At 42.1% G+C, this 20,761-nt stretch overlaps 1 protein-coding gene across 1 annotated transcript in view; it reads right to left on the reverse strand.

Annotated features, from left to right (window-relative positions):
* Positions 1-20,761, reverse strand: part of OCA2 (OCA2 melanosomal transmembrane protein) — a 275,411-nt gene that overhangs the window by 223,476 nt on the left and 31,174 nt on the right. The window contains exons 2-3 of the mRNA XM_043492950.1: positions 11,223-11,321; positions 10,105-10,293 (exon numbers count right to left, since the gene is read on the reverse strand). Of these exons, the coding sequence (XP_043348885.1) occupies positions 10,105-10,293; positions 11,223-11,321 (288 nt within the window). The remainder of the gene's footprint in view (positions 1-10,104; positions 10,294-11,222; positions 11,322-20,761) is intronic.

A 20,761-nucleotide genomic window follows, 5' to 3' on the forward strand; every position in this document is an offset into this window, starting at 1 on the left:
CTTTCATGAACTACATGTAGCTCACTTCATCGGATGCATTCAGTGGAAAATACAGTGGGGAGATTTATATACACAGAGAACATGAAACAATGGGTATTACCATACACACTGAAATGAGAGTGATCACTTAAGGTGAGCTATTACCAGCAGGAGAGCGGCGGGGGGAGGGAGGGAGCTTTTTGTAGTGATAATCAAGGTGGGCCATTTCCAGCAGTTGACAAGAAAGTCTGAGGAACAGTGGGGGATAAGGAAGTGGGGAATAAACATGGGGAAATAGGCTTGAATAGAGACTGGGAGTGGATGGGTCATTACACAAGGTTAAAACTAAGTTAACTGTATCCAGTTTGCAAATTAATTCCAATTCAGCAGTCTCTCATTGGAGTCTGTTTTCGAAGTTTTTTTTTGCTGAAGAATTGCCACTTTTAGGTCTGTAATCGAGTGACCAAAGAGATTGAAGTGTTCTCCGACTGGTTATTGAATGTTATAATTCTTGACGTCTGATTTATGTCTATTCTTTTACATAGAGACTGTCCAGTTTGACCAATGTACATGGCAGAGGGGCATTGCTGGCACATGATGGCATATATCACATTGGTAGATGCGCAGGTGAATGAGCCTCTGATAGTGTGGATGATGTGATTAGGCCCTATGATGATGTCCCCTGAATAGATATGTGGACACAGTTGGCAACAGGCTTTGTTGCAAGGATAGGTTCCTGGGTTAGTGGTTCTGGTGTGTGGTTGCAGGTGAGTATTTGCTTCAGGTTGGGGGGCTGTTTGTAAGCAAGGACTGGCCTGTCTCCCAAGATCTGTGAGAGTGATGGGTCGTCCTTCAGGATAGGTTGTAGATCCTTGATGATGCGTTGGAGAGGTTTTAGTTGGGGGCTGAAGGTGATGGCTAGTGGTGTTCTGTTATTTTCTTTGTTGGGCCTGTCCTGTAGTAGGTGACTTCTGGGTACTCTTCTGGCTCTGTCAATCTGTTTCTTCACTTCAGCAGGTGGGTATTGTAATTGTAAGAATGCTTGATAGAGATCTTGTAGGTGTTCTAGCAAATGCGGTTGTATCGTAGAGCGTGGCGGTAGCCAATGGAACATGTGGTGTGGTCTGGGTTAAAGCTGGAGGCATGTAGGTAGGAATAGCGGTCAGTAGGTTTCCGATATAGGGTGGTGTTTATGTGACCATTGCTTATTAGCACCGTAGTGTCCAGGAAGTGGATCTCTTGTGTGGACTGGTCCAAGCTGAGGTTGATGGTGGGATGGAAATTGTTGAAATCATGGTGGAATTCCTCAAGGGCTTCTTTTCCATGGGTCCAGATGATGATGTCATCAATGTAGCGCGAATAGGGGCATTAGGGGATGAGAGCTGAGGAAGAGTTGTTTCAAGGCAGCCATGAAAATGTTGGCATACTGTGGGGCCATGTGGGTACCCATCGCAGTGCCGCTGATTTAAAGGTATACATTGTCCCCAAATGTGAAATAGTTATGGGTGAGGACAAAGTCACAAAGTTCAGCCACCAGGTTAGCCGTGACATTATCGGGGATACTGTTCCTGACGGCTTGTAGTCCATCTTTGTGTGGAATGTTGGTGTAGAGGGCTTCTACATCCATAGTGGCTAGGATGGTGTTTTTAGGAAGATCACCAATGGACTGTAGTTTCCTCAGGAAGTCAGTGGTGTCTCGAAGATAGCTGGGAGTGCTGGTAGCATAGGGCCTGAGCAGGGAGTCTACATAGCCAGACAATCCTGCTGTCAGGGTGCCAATGCCTGAGATGACGGGGCGTCCAGGATTTCCAGGTTTATGGATCTTGGGTAGCAGATAGAATACCACAGGTCAGGGTTCCAGGGGTGTGTGCGCAGATTTGTTCTTGTGCTTTTTCAGGGACTTTCTTGAGCAAATGCTGTAGTTTCTTTTGGTAACCCTCAGTGGGATCAGAGGTAATGGCTTGTAGAAAGTGGTGTTGGAGAGCTGCCTAATAGCCTCTTTTTCATATTCCGACCTCTTCATGACGACAACAGCACCTCCTTTGTCAGCCTTTTTGATTATGATGTCAGAGTTGTTTCTGAGGCTGTGGATGGCATTGTGCTCTGCACAGCTGAGGTTATGGGGCAAGTCATGCTGCTTTTCCACAATTTCAGCCCGTGCACGTCGGCGGAAGCACTCTATGTAGAAGTCCAGTCTGTTGTTTTCACCTTCAGGAGGAGTCCCCCCAAAATCCTTCTTTCTGTAGTGTTGGTAGGGAGGTCTCTGTGGGTTAGTGTGTTGTTCAGAGGTGTGCTGGAAATATTCCTTGAGTCAGAGATGTCAAAAATAGGATTCTAGGTCACCACAGAACTGTATCATGTTCGTGGGGGTGGAGGGGCAGAAGGAGAGGCCCCGAGATAGCCCAGCAGAAGAATCTGTCCTAGGAGTATAGTTGGACAGATTAACAATATTGCTGGGTGGGTTAAGGGAACCACTGTTGTGGTCCCTTGTGGCAGTAGTAGTTTAGATAGTTTAGTGTACTTTTTCTTTTGTAGAGAAGCAAAGTGTTTGTTGTAAATGGCTTGTCTAGTTTTTGTAAAGTCCAGCCACTAGGAAGTTTGTGTGGAAGGTTGTTTTTTTTATGAGAGTATCCAGTTTTGAGAGCTCATTCTTAATCTTTCCCTGTTTGCTGTAGAGGATGTTGATCAGGTGGTTCTGCAGTTTCTTTGAGAGTGTGTGACACAAGCTGTCAGCATAGTCTGTGTGGTATGTAGATTGTAATGGATTTTTTACCTTCAGTCCTTTTGGTACGATGTCCATCTGTTTGCATTTGGAAAGGAAGATGATGTCTGTCTGTATCTGTACAAGTTTTTTCATGAAGTTCATAGATTTCCACTCCATACAGCTGAACCGACTAGAGGGGATGCTATTTTAGATTTGGTTTTGGTGAGTAGTGAGGACCTCATAGAAGAAATGGTTGTAGGGGACAATCTTGGTTCAAGTGATCATGAGCTAATTCAGTTCAAACTGAACGGAAGGATAATCAAACAAATCTGAGACTAGGGTTTTTGATTTCAAAAGGGCTGACTTTCAAAAATTAAGAAAATTAATTAGGGAAGTGGATTGGACTGAAGAATTTATGGATCTAAAGGATCCAGAAGAGGCCTGGAATTACTTTAAATCAAAGCTGCAGAAGCTATCGGAAGCCTGCATCCCAAGAAAGGGGAAAAAATTCATAGGAAGGAGTTGTAGACCAAGCTGGATGAGCAAGCATCTCAGGAGAGATGATTAAGAAAAAGCAGAAAGCATACAGGGAGTGGAAGATGGGAGGAATCAGCAAGGAAAGCTATCTTATTGAAGTCATAACATGTAGGGATAAAGTGAGACAGGCTAAAAGTCAAGTAGAGTTGAACCTTGCAAAGGGAATTAAAACCAATAGTAAAAGGTTCTATAGTCATATAAATAAGAAGAAAACAAAGAAAGAAGTAGAACCGCTAAACACTGAGGATGGAGTGGAGGTCAAGGATAATCTAGGCATGGCCCAATATCTAAACAAATACTTTGCCTCAGTCTTTAATAAGGCTAAAGAGGATCTTGGGGATAATGGTAGCATGACAAATGGGAATGAGGATATGGAGGTAGATATTACCATATCTGAGGCAGAAGCAAAACTCGAACTGCTTAATGGGACTAAATCGGGGGGCCCAGATAATCATCCAAGAATATTAAAGGAATTGGCACATGAAATTGCAAGCCCATTAGCAAGCATTTTTAATGACTCTGTAAACTCAGGGGTTGTACCATGTGACTGGAGAATTGCTAACATAGTTCCTATTTTTAAGAAAGGAAAAGAAAAGTGATCTGGGTAACTACTGGCCTGTTAGTTTGACATCTGTAGTATGCAAGATCTTGGAAAAAATTTTGAAGGAAAAAGTAGTTAAGAACATTGAGGTCAATGGTAAATGGGACAAAATACAACATGGTTTTACAAAAGGTAGATCGTGCCAAACCAACCTGATCTCTTTCTTTGAGAAAGTAATAGATTTTTTAGCCGAAGGAAACTCAGTGTATCTAATTTACCTAGATTTCAGTAAGGCATTTGATACCATGCCACATAGGGAATTATTAGTTAAATTGGAAAAGATGGGGATCAATATGAAAATTGAAAGGTGGATAAGGAATTGGTTAACAGGGAGACTACATCAGGTCCTACTGAAAGGTGAACTGTCAGGCTGGAGGGAGGTTACCACTGGAGTTCCTCAGGGATCAATTTTGGGACCAAATCTTATTTAATCTTTTTATTACTGACCTCGGCACAAAAAGTGGGTGTGTGCTAATAAAGTTTGTGGATGATACAAAGCTGGGAAGTATTGCCAATTTAAAGAAGGACCGAGAAATCATACAGGAAGATTTGGATGACCTTGTAAACTGGAGTAATATAATAGGATGAAATTTAATAGTGAGAAGTGTAAGGTTATGCATTTAGGGATTAATAACAAGAATTTTAGTTATAAGCTGGGGACGCATCAATTAGAAGTAACGGAGGAGGAGAAGGACCTTGGAATATTGGTTGATCATAGGGTGACTATGAGCCGCCAATGTGATATGGCTGTGAAAAAAGCTAATGTGGTCTCGGGATGCATCAGGCGAGGTATTTCCAGTAGAGATAATGAGGTTTTAGTACCATTATACAAGGCACTGGTGAGACCTCATCTGGAATACAGTGTGCAGTTCTGGTCTCCCATGTTTAGGAAGAATGAATTCAAACTGGATCAGGTACAGAGAAGGGCTACTAGGATGATCTGAGGAATGGAAAATCTGTCTTATGAAAGGAGACTCAAGGAGCTTGGCTTGTTTAGCCTAACCAAAAGAAGGTTATGGGGAGATATGATTGCTCTCTATAAATATATCAGAGGGATAAATACCGGAGAGGGAGAGTAATTATTTAAGCTCAGTACCAATGTGGACACAAAAACAAATGGATATAAACTGGTCATTGGAAAGTTTAGACTTGAAATTAGATGAAGGTTTCTAACCATCAGAGGAGTGAAGTTTTGGAATAGCCTCCAAGGGAAGCAGTGGGGGCAAAAGACCTATCTGGCTTTAAGATTAATCTTGATAAGTTTATGGAGGAGATGGTATGATGGGATAACATGATTTTGGCAATTAATTGATCTTTAAATATTCATGGTAAATAGGCCCAATGGCCTGTGATGGGATGTTAGATGGGGTGGGATCTGAGTTACTACAGAAAATTCTTTCCTGGGTATCTGGCTGATGAATCTTGCCCATATGCTCAGGGTTTAGCTGATCGCCATATTTGGGGTCGGGAAGGAATTTTCCTCCAGGGCAGATTGGAAGAGGCCCTGGAGGTTTTTTGCCTTCCTCTGTAGCATGGGGCACGGGTCACTTGCTGGAGGATTCTCTGCTCCTTGAAGTCTTTAAACCACGATTTGAGGACTTCAATAGCTCGGACCTAGGTGAGAGGTTTTTCGCAGGAGTGGATGGGTGAGATTCTGTGGCTTGCGTTGTGCAGGAGGTCAGACTAGATGATCACAATGGTCCCTTCTGACCTTAGTCTTTATGAATATGTTCTCTGTGTATATAAATCTCCCCACTGTATTTTCCACTGAATGCATCCGATGAAGTGAGCTGTAGTTCACAAAAGCGTACGCTCAAATAAATTTGTTCGTCTCTAAGGTACCACAAGTACTTCTTTTCTTTTTGCGGATACAGACTAACACAGCTGCTACTCTGGAACAAAGCTACTTTTGACATCAGTGGAGTTTTCCTTGTATAAGAACTTCAAGACTGGGCCCAAAATACATTTTACTTGTTACACAAGAGGCACACTGCCAGGGCTGACGTCTCAAAAATTTGATCATTCCCTCAAAATATTTCTAATATCTACCCTGAAAATTATCGAAAAAAAGGCATAGTTGTAAGAAAGGAATAGACATTGGGAGTCCCTTAAAAATCAAATTCTCTCTTTAAATCATCACCAGTTCCTGGACATTCACAGATAACTATCAGAACCTTGGTTTTGATTTATATTTTACATTATCACAGTGAGCCTGAGTACACTGACAAGTGACTTATTTTTAAAAGATTATGTCCCATCAAATATGCTAAAATCTCAGGAAAATATACAGTACGTCAAACCATGCTTGTTTTAAATTAAACTATTTGCTATTAAAAATTTGCATTTTCCAGTAATCAATCTTTGCATTGACCATTTTAAAACCATGTCCTTGTGTCTTATATGTAGGAGCTCGCTCTCTCCCTCTCTCTCTCTCTACTAATTATTTTTCTATTTGTCAATACCGTACATAAAATCTATGTGTGATAGAAAATATACCCCGGTGTTCCCACCCTACATCAGGGATCAGAAACCTTTGGCATGCGGCCCGCCAGGGTAAGCCCCCAGGTGGGCTGGGCTGGTTTGTTTACCTGCCGTGTCCTCAGGTTTTGCCGATTGCGGCTCCCACTGGCCACGGTTTTCTGCTCCAGGCCAATTGGGGTTGCGGGAAGTGGCGGCCAGCACAAATTGGCCTGGAGCGGCAAACCGTGGCCAGTGAGAGCCACAGTCGGCTGAACCTGTGAACACATCAGGTAAACAAAGTGGTCCGCAGGCCAAAGGTTGCCAATCCCTACCCTACATGCTACTGTAATCATGTTTGTACAAGGTATGCCTTGTGAGATATCAATAAATATCACATAACTTGCTGATCAATAATATCATGGCAAAATGCACATAGCAACATTATATGTAAAGTTTGAACATAAGCTGAAATCACGACTGACGTATGTTTTCCAGATAAATCTGGGGAGTGGCCAAACTAGTTGCTGAGAGAGGGAAAGCTGATGCCTCAGACAGATGTAAACAAAGCTGTTGAACCATTACCTTCTAAGTGACCATTTTTTGGCAAAAAATGGGGCAGAGGCAAAAAAAATTTTCATCTTAGCAAAGAAACAGCATGGAGTTTCCTTCACTAGACTGCCTGTCACCTTGCTCCCAGCTGGCAATGCTTCTCAAATGAGGGACAGGACTACCAGAAGAAGGGGCAGACACCCCAAGACACCCCTCCTCTCCCTGTCTGTCTCTGGCATCGCACCTAAGAGGACAAAGGAAAACAGAAGTTGGACTCTGGGGGAAGGGTGGGTCATGACTAAAAGAGTTTGGTCAGCAACCTTGCTGGAAGCATGTGGTGATAAATCTTGCTGGAATCTAATGTAGTTTGTAGTTAATAAACTTGTTTTCGTGTTTTATCTAATCCGGTGCGTTTGAATTGGAGTGTCTGAGTAATTCTATTTAAAAAACAATAAGCTAACATATTATTCCCTTAAGGAATAAGAGACTTAACATATTTGTAGTGTTCAGGAGAGGGCTGGGCAGTACAGGACATACATTTCTGTGGGAAGATCTGGATGGGGGGGGGGTGTTGAGGTCATCCTGTAGTATAAGTAAGGCTGGTGAGAGCCAGGGTTTAGTTGGCAGGCTGCAGTTACACACAGACGCTCAGCCTGTGGCTTGCCTGCTGGAAGGCTGTTTGTGAGTGGCCCAGGTGGGAGCTACTACAACAAAGCATTATAAGGCACCCAAGGTTTCAGGACAGGGGTGACACAGCCCCCACTAGTCTGGATTGTGCCCCAGGTATGTCACATTATGTTTTATATTCACAGTAGCAATGGGTTCTACTTTGTAATTTGTCTCTTAAATCTCTCCATTAACTAAAACCATGGATATCTCCCTAATATTTTAACTAAAAGTAAACAAAAAATTTGCTGCCTTCCTGACAGAATGCCAAGTGAATGGGTTGCTTTAAGCCTGATGGTGGCAAAGAAAAAAACATTCCAAGACACTAAAATTAGTTGAGAAGGGTCTAGTTCAACAAATAGCTGCATTAAAATAGTTATTTGTGTGATAGAAAACTAAATTAGATAAGTTTCAAAAGATTCAGAAGTCATGTTTGAATCATAGTGGAAATAAGTCCTATGATCAAGATCACTGATGGGAAAATTAGAAACCATGTAGGTGGCCACAGAACGATCCAAGCTGCAAGGCAGCAGAGAAGCAGGCTCAGTCTATTTGAAGACTTTCATCTAGAAACATCAAAGTCCAAGCTATTGAAAAATGAAAAATAGCAGAACAAAAAAGGTTTGAAACTCAAGGCAGCAATGACCAATTTTAAGTTACAAAAGCAATTACCAGCAGCTCAGGATTGATAATACGTGTGAGCTACAACCAAGTAGGATGTGTGAAGAACACCCAGTACATGTCTTTAATTATATACTTTGTTTATCTCTCCCACATCTATTCTCTACATCTTAACTCGGTACTATTACATACTTTTACAAATTATTAAAGCCCTGTTCAGATTATTTTAGATTTAATGCATTTGATAAATCTTCAGTCTGCACTTTCAAATTATGTTTCAACAGTTCCTATTGAAATAAGAAACATGATGACAACTTCATTGGAAGATGCAATAGAAATCAAGAGGCGTTAATTGAGAAGTCCATAACTACTTGTCCTTAAATAACAAATTAATCCTCAAAAGCTGACAAGATGTAATTACAAACTTCTGAAAAATGTTATTTTATTGATGAAGCATAGCATTTGGGGGAGAGGGTTGTTTGTTTGTATGGTTTTTGGCACTTAGTATTACAGGAGCAGTGCTTTTAATAGCTTACAACCCAGAAATGATCAGCCTTTGACTTAACTGTATTTAGCAACCTGTGTCTTGCATTACAATTCTAATCTGTCATAGTAATGCAAATACAAATTCTGTGCCAGATTCTATCCTGATTTATATGCCCAGGGGAATCCCACTGGACTTCAATAGGCCTGCATGAAGTGCAAATCTGGGCAGAATTTCCCCTTCTGTCTCTAAACTTAATGACTTTGAGCTAGTAGTTCCATTAAAGTCAATGGAGCTGTGCTGATTTATACCAACTGAGGATCTGGCCCTTTATGTATATTCAACAAAATGGTAAAATCTCTCACAGGAAAATCCACCAAGGAAATATTGTACTTTGCCAAAATGTAAACTTACGTGGTTTTGCAAATGATTAAGTAAAGGAACCAAGCAGGACTGAAACACCAAACATTGGCTCAAGCTGCTAATATTGCAAAGAAAGAGTGCTGGTATAGTTGTCAGTATTTATCCAAGCTTTGCTAACTGTAGCCAATACAGTTAGCCTACTCTGCTTATTCAACAACAATGGAGAATAGGGAAAATCTCATGTTATTTAAATATCCCTAATTAGAACTGGAAAATAAACATGAAGCAGTGAGCTAAGACAAAACACATTGTGTGATTTAGCCAAATAGCATTTTGTAATAGAGTGGCAAATTCTAGGAACTGGCACAGGATGCAGGGCTCCTATGTTGAGTAACAGATATCTGAACCCTGTGCAATGCTGCCAGGTGATTATTGCAGGTGTAACTAGAATATAAAAAGAGTGTGGTCATTTCTAGAAGGGGCAAAGGGAACAAGTGTCTGGAATAAAGGGGTTCTGCAGCTAAAATCTAGGAAAAGCCAACACTGACCAATTTTAGGCTTAAGTTCATGTTGTGTTGATAACATTTAATTTACTAATAAACCCATACCCCACAAAAGAACTAAATGTAGACTTTCTATAATGTCTGCCTACTTTAGATAACTGAAGGACACAGGTCTGCAAATCTGTTTTGGCCACATTTTGCATTATAGTACATATAATAAGTTATTATAATTATAATAAAAATACATTTACAAAGATATTGGTAGTTAAAAACTATAAAAACAAAAATTTATCCAAGCAGCAAAACCTGTTGTGGAAGATCTTGTGGTATATTTACAAATGAACACAAAGAACTTAAAAAAGGCATAAAGACGTATTTTTCCCTTATATAGTATTTAGTTAGAGACCTAAGACAGGTTGCATGTAACAACAAGGAGCCATAAATCTTAACCAGATTTCATGATGAATTTCAAAGGGTGTTTTGGTTTTGCTTAAAAATTGATTGTACAACATGACCCAGAATATGGAGTGTTATTTTACTCATTTGCAGAAATGAAATCATTTTCAAGGCATCTGCCTTTGGTTGTTGACTCTTGCAGAAGTAACAAAAACAAAACAAGCAAGTTTTGGAGTCATACCTCATCTTTGACAAATTGAACTTGACATGAAGGTTGTCCAAGAGTTCACATTTCTCAGAGGAAGCAGATCTAGACAAGCTGGTCATTTCACTTCCCAGGTGAGACCTTTGCTCAAATTCTGCAGAGCTATTATCCCATGAATCATCATCTGTGGTAAAATTAGGATTATGAAGAGCCAGACATCGTAACCTACAAAACATTTTAATAAAAAATGAATAAATGATTTCCCTTAATTTAAAAATATACTGGTTTATAACCGGATTTTGCACATTCCTAACTTTCCTGTGATTGATTTCAATGGGAATACTCATGGTAGTCAAGTTAAGCATGTGCCTAGGGGTTTGCAGAATCAGGGCATTAGTGTGATGGCTGGTGGAAGCAATGTTATCTGGCTGAGATTCTAGGAGCTACACAGAGTCAAGTAAATTGTGTGTGTTTAGGAACTGGACAGTGCAGACTGCTTCTCTTACAACCCTATGCTTCATGAGAGTGAATCTCTGTCCCGTCAAACCCCATGGATTTGCTGCAGTGAAGACCATAAGAGGATGTCCAAAGAACAGTTCCAGTCTGATGACTCATGGAAGGTTGACTGGAGTGCAGTTAGTCTCTGGCCTGATTCCTCCACTTCTGTGGCCTGTGGAAAGGCTAGTGGGGAGGGAAGAAGTAGGGTTGTGTGAGAGGCACAAGGAGAAGGATAACTGTGCAAGGGCAGCTGAGGTGTAAGGGAGTCTGTGAAGGGGCAGGAGTTGGAAGGTGCCCAGTCTATATCAATGTTTTGACACATACCTTGGTTCAGTGGGGAGTCAATAGAGTACCTCCATGGGGGAATAAACCTGGATGCACCAGTGTCTCAGTGCATACAAGAATAGTCTCCTTGGTGCACCAGATATTGGATTCTGTATGCACGAACACATCACAAGCTTCTTAAGCCCTCCTCTCATCCTTCTTCACACAACCTACTTCTTCCCTTTGCCTTCCTGTTTCCCCATCATATTCCTTATAAGTCCTACTCCACTCACAACCCCTACTGTCTAGGCTGCCTCTCTGCAACCCCACAGTCAGAACGTGAGAAAGAATAATGTAAAAGCAATCCTTAATTTGAAATAAAAATAACCCACCCATTGTCCTCAGACGAAACCTTCAGCAAAGGCGTCTTCTCTGTGAAGCAGTTGTCCTTTGACCTTGCACTGAATAATTTCGGCAAACCGAAGTGGTACCTTAAACAAACAAACAAACAAACAAATAAAACTAAACAGATAAACAGAATTGTTAATTCTCATTTTAATGACCCCCTAAGGCTCTACACAATATTTTATTAGCTAAAAGTATATTTATAGATCTAATTAAATATTAACTTATCAAGTGGCTGCTTCCTAAAAAAATTACAGGCAAAATTCTCTCCATTCTTCATTGAGTGCAGTCATCCGCTGATGGCGGGTATTTTACTTTTTTGTATTGTTCCATGTGCCTAACTCCCACAGAAGTCATTCCACATGTGCAACCAAGGCAGGTGTGCAATAAAGATCCACACTGTGAATAAGCATTCTATGCTGCAAATCAGAAAAGAGAATTTTATGCTGTGTTTGGGACTCTTAGATGTTTTTGGCAAGACCAAAGCGATGCTAGATCAGAGGAGAGAAACCCTTTGAAGAACCGGCTGACCCACCTGTCTTCTTCCTTCCATCCAAGGCAATCCCCACTTCTCCTCATTTATTAAAGTGGTTACAAAGTTTTGGGATCCTGTTTGATTCGTCATTAACCACGGATAATCATATAGCATCTATGGTAAAAAATGGCTTCCTCCACCTTACTAGTAAACTTTGCCCTGGAGGAGGATCTACCCATAGAAATCCATGCTTTTTCTCCTCTAGAATGGATTATTTGAATCACTGTATATGGAGCCAAGGATGTGGGAACAGTTGCAGAGGCTCCAATATGCATCAACCTATCTCTTCATTGTTGCAGGCCACCATGAACCCAACATCTCTTTGTTCTGATCCCTCCACTAGCTCCCTTTCTGCTTCTGTTGCCGATCTCCAAAACCACAAATAAGTTAGTATGCAGCTACATCACTGACCACATCTCTATCTATGACCCACCAAGACAGTTGTCACTTCATGCACTGCAAGTAGCCCCGTTCAAGTCAGAGGGATTGCTCACATTGTGTGAAGTTAAGTATGTACATAAGAATTTGCAGGATCAGGACCTTAGTTTCCAATATTTGTTAGCATCTGCTAGCTGTGCTATGGCCTATGGGAACTGAAGATGGTGATTTTGTCCAGTAGATGGTCTATATTTTACATGCATGCCCCCCTATATGCACCTTGTTTGCAATCTCAGAAGAAAGGCCAGGAAATGATTGGGCATAGGGACTGACCCTCCAGATCAGGGTTCAGGCACATTGGCAGTGAAGTGCAAGTTTCATTGTCACGATCTGTTCTGTGACGAGATGGCTCCATTCTCCAAGGCTGTCAACATGCCATCTTTTTATCAGCATTTCATTCACATCAAAAAAAAATTAAAGAAAAAAACCTCCATGTTTTGAGAGCTTGAGCCCTCATTTAACACTCAACCACAGTCTAAAAGTATTGTTTCAAATCCTATAGTTTTTACAAAATAAAATCCATAATCATAATAAAAATACTATTGGGATTTTTAATTGTAGGGTCATTTAAGATTAACAATATCTTCTAACTATGCATTCCTTGCAGAAATTTTCACAGAAGTTGAAATGTTTAGTTACAATTCTGATGGCAGAATGAAGTTTCTTGTGTTCTGCCAATATACAAGAGCAAATGAGATGACTCAGGTAATTATAAGCATGTCAGCCTGACATCGATTGCAGGCAAAACAATGGAGTGGCTAATACAGCTCGATTAATAAAGAATTAAAGGAGGGTAATACAATTAATTCCAATCAACATCGGTTTATGGAAAATAGATCCTGTCAAACTAACTTGATATCTTTTTTTGATGAGATTACAAATTTGGTTGATAAAGGTAATAGTGTTGATGTGATCTACTTAGACTTCTATAAGGCATTAGACTTGGTACTGCTCGACAGACCTTTGATTAAAAAAATAGAATTAAATAAAGTGAACATGACACACATTAAATAGATTAAAAACTGGCTATATGACAGGTCTCAAAATCTAATTGTAAATAGGGAATCACTATGCAGTGGGTGTGTTTCTAGTAGAGTCCCACAGGCATTGATTTTTGACCCTACACGATTTAATATTTTTAGCAATGACCTGTGTTACCTAGCAGCTGTGTTGCTGGGGAACCAGGGTGCAGTACCCAGCCTGTCTGACTCACTAAAGACCTCCTCCCCCGAACCCCACCACCACCACCACCCTAGCCTCTGCTTGAACCAAAGTCGATCAGAAGAAAGACTTACAAAAAGCAATGAAAAAGCAGTGGGAGACATATCTAAACCCTTGGGATAAGGGTGACAGGATTAAGGAAACCCCCCAGCCTCATCTGCATCAAAGATGGGACATCAAGGCATCTCCATCAGCATACAGAATGGAGAACAGAGATTCCAAGGCAAGAACCACACAGAACTCTGGGACCAGAAAAGCAGGGAAGCACTGCATGATGGGGGAATCTCTGCTCCAGATGTTAATGAACCCATGCCTATACACACCCAGCTCAATAGTTATCAGACCAATTCTAGTAATAAATCCTCTAGTGGTATCCAAAACAGTGAAGCTCCCTAATTGCACTGTGAGCTCCCTCCAAGGAACACTGCCAGGAATGATCAGCTCCCATTGTCTAGCCTGAACAAAACAACTTTGGTATAATCCCTTCAGCCATCAGTTTATACATAAACAAATCTAGTGTTCTCCCTTGAACCATTGTTGTTTCTCTACAAAAACCCCTACCCATGGTCAGTGGTGTAGCCAGGTGGAAAAAACAGGGGAAGCGGAGATTAAAAAAGGCACCACCCCCGGTACTCACCTGGCGGCACTCCGGGTCTTCAGCAGCACTTGACATCAGGTCCTTCACTTGATCTGGTCTTTGGCACTGCCTCACCACCACCGCAATGCCGCTGAAGACCGGAGCAAGTGAAGAACCCGACACCAAGTGCTGCTGAAGACCCAGTGTGCCGCCAGGTGAGTAAAAATTTCAAAGGCGCCAAAGATTTTAAAAGGTGCCACTTCTGCTTGGTGGGGGAGCGGCCACTGCCCCCTTCTCCCCAGCTATGCTACTGCCCATGCTCAAGTAAGTGTTCTGATGCCTGGATCCAAAATCTGCATCAGTTCCATTCTCTCTCTCTCTCTCTCTGTCCCCCTTGTCCCATGGGTGTCTTTTGGTTTCCTCATTCACTCTGCAGCAACGCTCTTCGTACCTAAGCTAAAAGATCCCTGCAGCGCCCAAAAATCCTGTGGGATTTACTCATCAAGTGGGTTACTACCAGAACAACTGTAACATGAAAGTGGGGATAGGGATGTGCTGAACCTGGAACATATGAGGGTGGCAGCTTGGAAGTGCTGCTCAACCCAGCCTACTGAGCCCAGGGACATGTAAAGGGTCAGCTTGGGAGTGCTGATTGTCCCAGTCCTCCCAGACTCTGTGTGTGTGTGTGTGTGTGTGTGTGTGTGTGTGTGTGTGTGTGTGTGTGTGTGTGTGTGTGAGTGTGAGTGTGAGTGTGTGAGTGTGAGTGTGAGTGTGAGAGAGAGAGAGAGAGAGAGAGAGAGAGATTGATTCTGGGGCTGGAAGAACCCAGCCCTGGGGAACCTAGGTCCTGCAGGATAGCACCATTGGAAGGGAACTTGCAGCAGGAAGAAGCAGAGCTCTGTATGAGAACACAAGTTACAAAAGCAGTACATTGATAGAATTAAAGAACACCCGCCCTTCCCTGAAAAGTAACCATAATTAAATGAGCATTCCCCAAATAATGGGGAAAGCTGGTAACACCTGGAATAAAACATAAAATAATCACTGATGAAGTTTGCAGATGACACAAAGATTGGGGGAGTGATAACTAATGAAGAGGACAGGTCACTTACATAGAGTGATCTAGATCATTTGGTAAGCTGGGCACAAGCAAAAATGTATGCTTTTTAATATAGCCATATGTAAATCTATACATCTCAGAACAAAGAATGTAGGCCCTGTATACAGGATGGGGGACTCTATCCTGGGAAGTAGTGACTGTAAAGGTTTTGGAGGTCATGGTGGATAATCAGCTGAACATGAGCTTCAGCTGTGATGCCATAGCCAAAAGAGCTAAGGTGATCCTTGGGTACATAAACAAGGGAGTCTCAAGTAGGAGTAGGAAGGTTGTAGTGTCTCTGTATTTGGCACTGGTGTGACTACTCTTAGAATACTGTGTCCAGATCTGGTGTCCACAATTCAAGAAGACTGGTGATAAATTGGAGAGGGTTCAGAGAAGAATGATTAAAGGATTGAAAACATGCCATACAGTGATAGACTCAAGGAGCTCAGTCTGTTTCGCTTAACAAAAAAAGAAGGTTGAGGGCTCACTTGATCAGAGTCTATAACTGCCTACACAAGGAACAAATATTTGATCATGGGCTCTTCAATTTATCAACAAAGGCATAACAAGATCCAGTGGCTGGAAGCTGACACTTGACCAAATTCAGACTAAAAATAAGTTGTACATTTTTAATAATTAGAGTAAATAAACATTAGAACAACCTACAAAGAGTTGTGATATAATCTCCATCTCTGGGGATTTTAAAATTAAGATTGGATGTTTTTCTAAAGGACCTGGTCTACTTCAAATAGGAATTATTTTGGCAAAGTTCTATGGTCTGAGTTCCATAGAAAGTCAGTCTAGATGATCACAGTGGTCCCTTCTGCCCATACAATTTATGAATCTATGATCAGGAATTCATAAGACCATTTTATAATATAATACAAAAAATGATTAACTGCTTCTCCTGTAAAATAGTACACTGGAACTTTGGGCACAATGATAAAGTTCAATCAAAAAAAGACAAAAACAAAAGGAGTACTTGTGGCACCTTACAGACTAACAAATTTATTTGAGCATAAGCTTTCGTGAGCTACAGCTCACTTCATCGGATGCATGAAAGCTTATGCTCAAATAAATTTGTTAGTCTGTAAGGTGCCACAAGTACTCCTTTTCTTTTTGCAAATACAGACTAACACGGCTGCTACTCTGAAACCAATCAAAAAGACAGAGCATGGAGTTATGTATTGCTAAGGTTTACACGTGGCATTAACAATCTCCACAGTGACACATGCTACCATGTTATAACAAAGAAATTAAAATCTGAGATTAATAGCCAGAAAACAGTCTACAAATGATCCCTTTGTCTTTTGCTAATAGTTTATTATTAGAACTTCTTATCCACACTACTTAGATTAAATTTATTTCTCACTGACTATTCTGCTCCTTTAAAAAATACCACATGGAAATAGGCTTATAAAACTAGATACTCTGGTAGTAGACATATACAATACATACATAAAACAGAGACATTTCCTGACTTAGTCCCCAATCCTACAATTTGATCTACACATTTTCCCATGAGTGAATGGGGCAGTGTAAAAGAGCAGAAATCCATCAGGAACTTCAGGATCGCTGCCATTTTCATTGTAAGGAATTAGGATACCTCCTCCACAGAATGAGATCCTTCTGCTTTAAACAGTAGATATTTCTATTTAGAAATAAGGTCCAGATCCTTAGCTAGTGTAAATGGGTGCAACTCCATTCAAGTGAGGGGCCACTTCTACTCCCATGCAGATGGACAGGAAGTGGACAAAATGGTTCCAGCACCACAATGCATCAGCCAGCTCTGCTGAGCAGGTGTGAAGGGAAAAGTAATCTGCACTGACTTACTTCCCATCCTGGAGAACTAGGGAAGCAAGGACTGAAGTGTAAATCAAAGTGCTACATGCTGCTCCTTACTCAGGGCACACAGTAAAACCAGCATCTACCCCTAAGTGAGTAACCAACTGTCAAGGTTCCTTCCCCACTCTGAACTCTAGTGTACAGATGTGGGGACCTGCATGAAAGACCCCCTAAGCTTATTCTTACCAGCTTAGGTTAAAAACTTCCTCAAGATACAAACTTTGCCTTGTCCTTGAACCCTACGCTGCCACCACCAAGCATGTTAAACAAAGAACAGAGAAAGAGTCCACTTGGAGACGTCTTCCCCCCAAAATATCCCCGCAAGCCCTACACCCCCTTTCCTGGGGAAGGCTTGATAAAAATCCTCACCAATTTGCTATAGGTGAACACAACCCAAACCCTTGGATCTTAAGAACAATGAAAAAGCAATCAGGATCTTAAAAGAAGAATTTTAATTAAAGAAAAAGAATCACCTCTGTAAAATCAGGATGGTAAATACCTTACAGGTAATCAGATTCAAAACAGAGAATCCCTCTAGGTCAAAACCTTAAGTTACAAAAAGACACAAAAACAGGAATATACATTCCATTCAGCACAGCTTATTTACCAGCCGTTTAAACAAAAGAAAATATAACACATTTCTAGCTAAATTGCTTACTAACTTTTTACAGGAGTTCTGAAGAGCATTCCTGATCTGTTCCCTGCAAAAGCATCACACAGACAGACAGACAGCCTTTGTTTCCCTCCCTCCCCACAGCTTTGAAAGTATCTTGTCTCCTCATTGGTCATTTTGGTCAGGTGCCAGCGAGGTTATCTTAGCTTCTTAACCCTTTATAGGTGAAGGGGTTTTGCCTCTGGCCAGGAAGGATTTTGTAGTTCTGTATACAGAAAGGTGGTTACCCTTCCCTTTATATTTATGGCACCAACACACAAAGGAAATTGAAAGGAAAAGGGACAGCAGCAAGTGCAACCAAAAGAAGGGTACAAGCAACATAAGAAGATATATCTACTTAATCTTATAACCTCATATTGGTTCCATTGGATCTGATGACCCTACCCTTCCTCTCCCTCAACATGTAACATCCTCATTTACTGGTGTGTAAGCTGCATTGTTTAAGCCACCTTTGAATTTCACTCTAGCTTCATGTAACTGCCAAGAAAGAATGACCAACATGTTGAAACTGGAAATCTTTCTTCAGAACAAAACAGTATTGTTCATGACAATAAAAATGTGGAAAAAGTAACAGAGAAAAGAGCAACAGAAGAAAATCAAGCTTGGTGAAATCCCCACTCCCTAATGATGTTATGGCTCTAATTAGAGTGAAAGGTATGAACTATAAAACAAATAAGAGCATAAAGAAATCATAAAAGTGGAAAGTTTCAGAGAGAAATTTTAGAGAGGAGAAAAATTAGAAAATCATCATGAAGGATGATGTGGACTAGGCAGCAATAATTACTTGTGAAATTCACGCCAGTATGGAGGTCTAGTACAAGGCCCTCTGCACCTCTAAAATCCCCATATGATGGCTGTCCGAGGGGTTGGTCTCATACATACAGCACTGAAGGTTCATTTAGGGACAAGACAGAGGTGGTCTGGGAGTGAGCTCTGAGAAGGACCACAGATCCATGTTTATGCAGATTCATTGACCCTGGTGCCCCTCTACTTGTTACATGTGGCAAACAGGATGAAGTTTACAGTGGCCCAAAAACTATCAGCAGCAGTTTAGGTGTATCCCTCCCTATCCACTGGCTAGTCCTAAGCAACTGTGGCATGGACTAAATAACACTTATTTGGGGCGGAGAGGGGGCGGGGAAATCAGCATGCTGAACTTTAAACCCTGGAATCAGTTTGCACTTAGAAGGTTATGTTCACAATCAAATGGGCTAGAAACGTAGGGCCAGCTCTTCAGTTGTAATGAACTTTGCTTATGTTCAGTACAGGTGAAGAGACAGCAGAGCAGGGGTGAAGGTGTCTGCCAAGCACTTCCTCATTCCTACAATTCTGGGCCAAAATACACAAAAACACACACACACCATAATTAAGAGAAGTTGGTAGGCATAAAATATAATTAGAGAGACCATTTTAATTTCAGCTTCATCCAAAACTTAAGAGGAAATAAACAACAGATACTACAAATAGAGAAAAACATTTTCATACTTCAAAGACACTATTACAAACAATGAAGAGTAAGCAACAAATCAATAGCCACCAGGAAAAAACACTGAGAGTCCTTTCCAGTGACTGCAAAACACTAGCAATATGGAAAGATCCTTCTCGCATACAGGTTTCAGAAAAGAAAAGTATAGCCTGCCTCAAATATAACTGTAACTACTGTCAAGTAGTCAAGCTTCTCTTCCAATATTTATTCTCAATATATTCACAGTGCAGCTGGGAATGTTGTTATTAAGAGACAAACTGTTCTCCAGACAGAAAATTGTATTCTTAACCCTTTGGCAGCTGCTAAGAGTTGAGCATACAGGTTCGGGCACAGGGGGAGAGGGCTTGTGACTGATGGAGAGAAGCCTCCTTTTTATGAGCCAGTTCCTGACAACAGAGATCATACTTCGTAATCACTGACATTACAAACACACAGCGTCTGGCTGTTTCCAGGGGAACCCAGAAAACTGACTGACATGGTCAGGTGGAAAGAACTCTCCACCTCACAACTGATGCTACACATAATGCAAATGCTGCCAAGTCATTCAGAAGTCTGCAGGAGGAATTTTTGGGGCCCAGCCACACTTTCTCATGGAAAAGCTGATAGGGAGGGTATAGGAGGCAGGGCTCACCCGCAGTCATATAGAGCCTGGGGGACCAAATGGGAGGCCAGGGCATCTGCGCAGAACCTCTGATCCCCGCAGCACCCTATCATTATGCCCCCGCCCTAATGTGAGTGAATGAACAATTCTGATTTGTTAATATTTTAGACCTACGTTGCACAGGTAGTGGAGAATCAGGCCTAGTGTGCTCCCTCCTTCCACATCTCATTCTAATTGCTCTGGGTGGGAGGGAAAAGGATTCTCTTTTCCTGTCCTCTCCACTACCCTCTCATGGCTATAAGGAGGGATAAGGAGGAGGGAGCAGTCCAGTAGCTCCCATTTGTTTGTTGAGAACTCCTCATACTACGCTGCACGTATTACAGGATTGCCAACTTTCCAATTTCTCAAAACCGGACACCCCGCCCTCTGCTCCACCTCTTCCCCCTGAGGCCCCGCCCCGCCCCCCATTCTGCCTTTTCTTCCAAGGCTCTGTCCCCTGTTCCGCCCCTTCCCTCCAAAGCCCCACTCCCTCCTCTCCCAGTCTTGCCCCTCACCCGGGCTCCCACTGCTCGGAAGGGGAGTAGTCATCTGCCACTCACGGAGCCAGGGCTGGGAGCTGCAGCCTGACATGGAGCCAGCCCACAAGATGCAGGTAGGAGACAGCCTGGTTGAATCGGGGTTGGCACGGCTTGACTCATGCCTCCACCCCCCCTCACCACTTGCCCCTAAGGCAGGGAAGAAGTGGAAGGATTTGTCCCTCCACTTTTAAAAGGGATAGCCTGCCTGCCCCTCCCCTTGTTCCGGCACCCCTGCGCTGCAGCTATAGTCAAAATTGCCTGGGCCACTCAGTTCCCCCCCCCCAAGTATCCTACCCTGCCCAGCAGCCAGTATCTTGCCCTGTGGAGTTGCCTGGGATACTCAGCTCCTCACAGGGATCCTCCCCAGCCCAGCACCTGGCAAGGAGCCAGGCCCCACTCTCTTTCCCTGGCTGCGGCTCCTCGGGGCCCATGGCAGCAGCCAGGCGAGCCCCACTGCGGAGCTGGGGCAA

This window comes from Dermochelys coriacea, chromosome 1, assembly GCF_009764565.3.
Source record: "Dermochelys coriacea isolate rDerCor1 chromosome 1, rDerCor1.pri.v4, whole genome shotgun sequence".
Taxonomy (NCBI): domain Eukaryota; kingdom Metazoa; phylum Chordata; order Testudines; family Dermochelyidae; genus Dermochelys; species Dermochelys coriacea.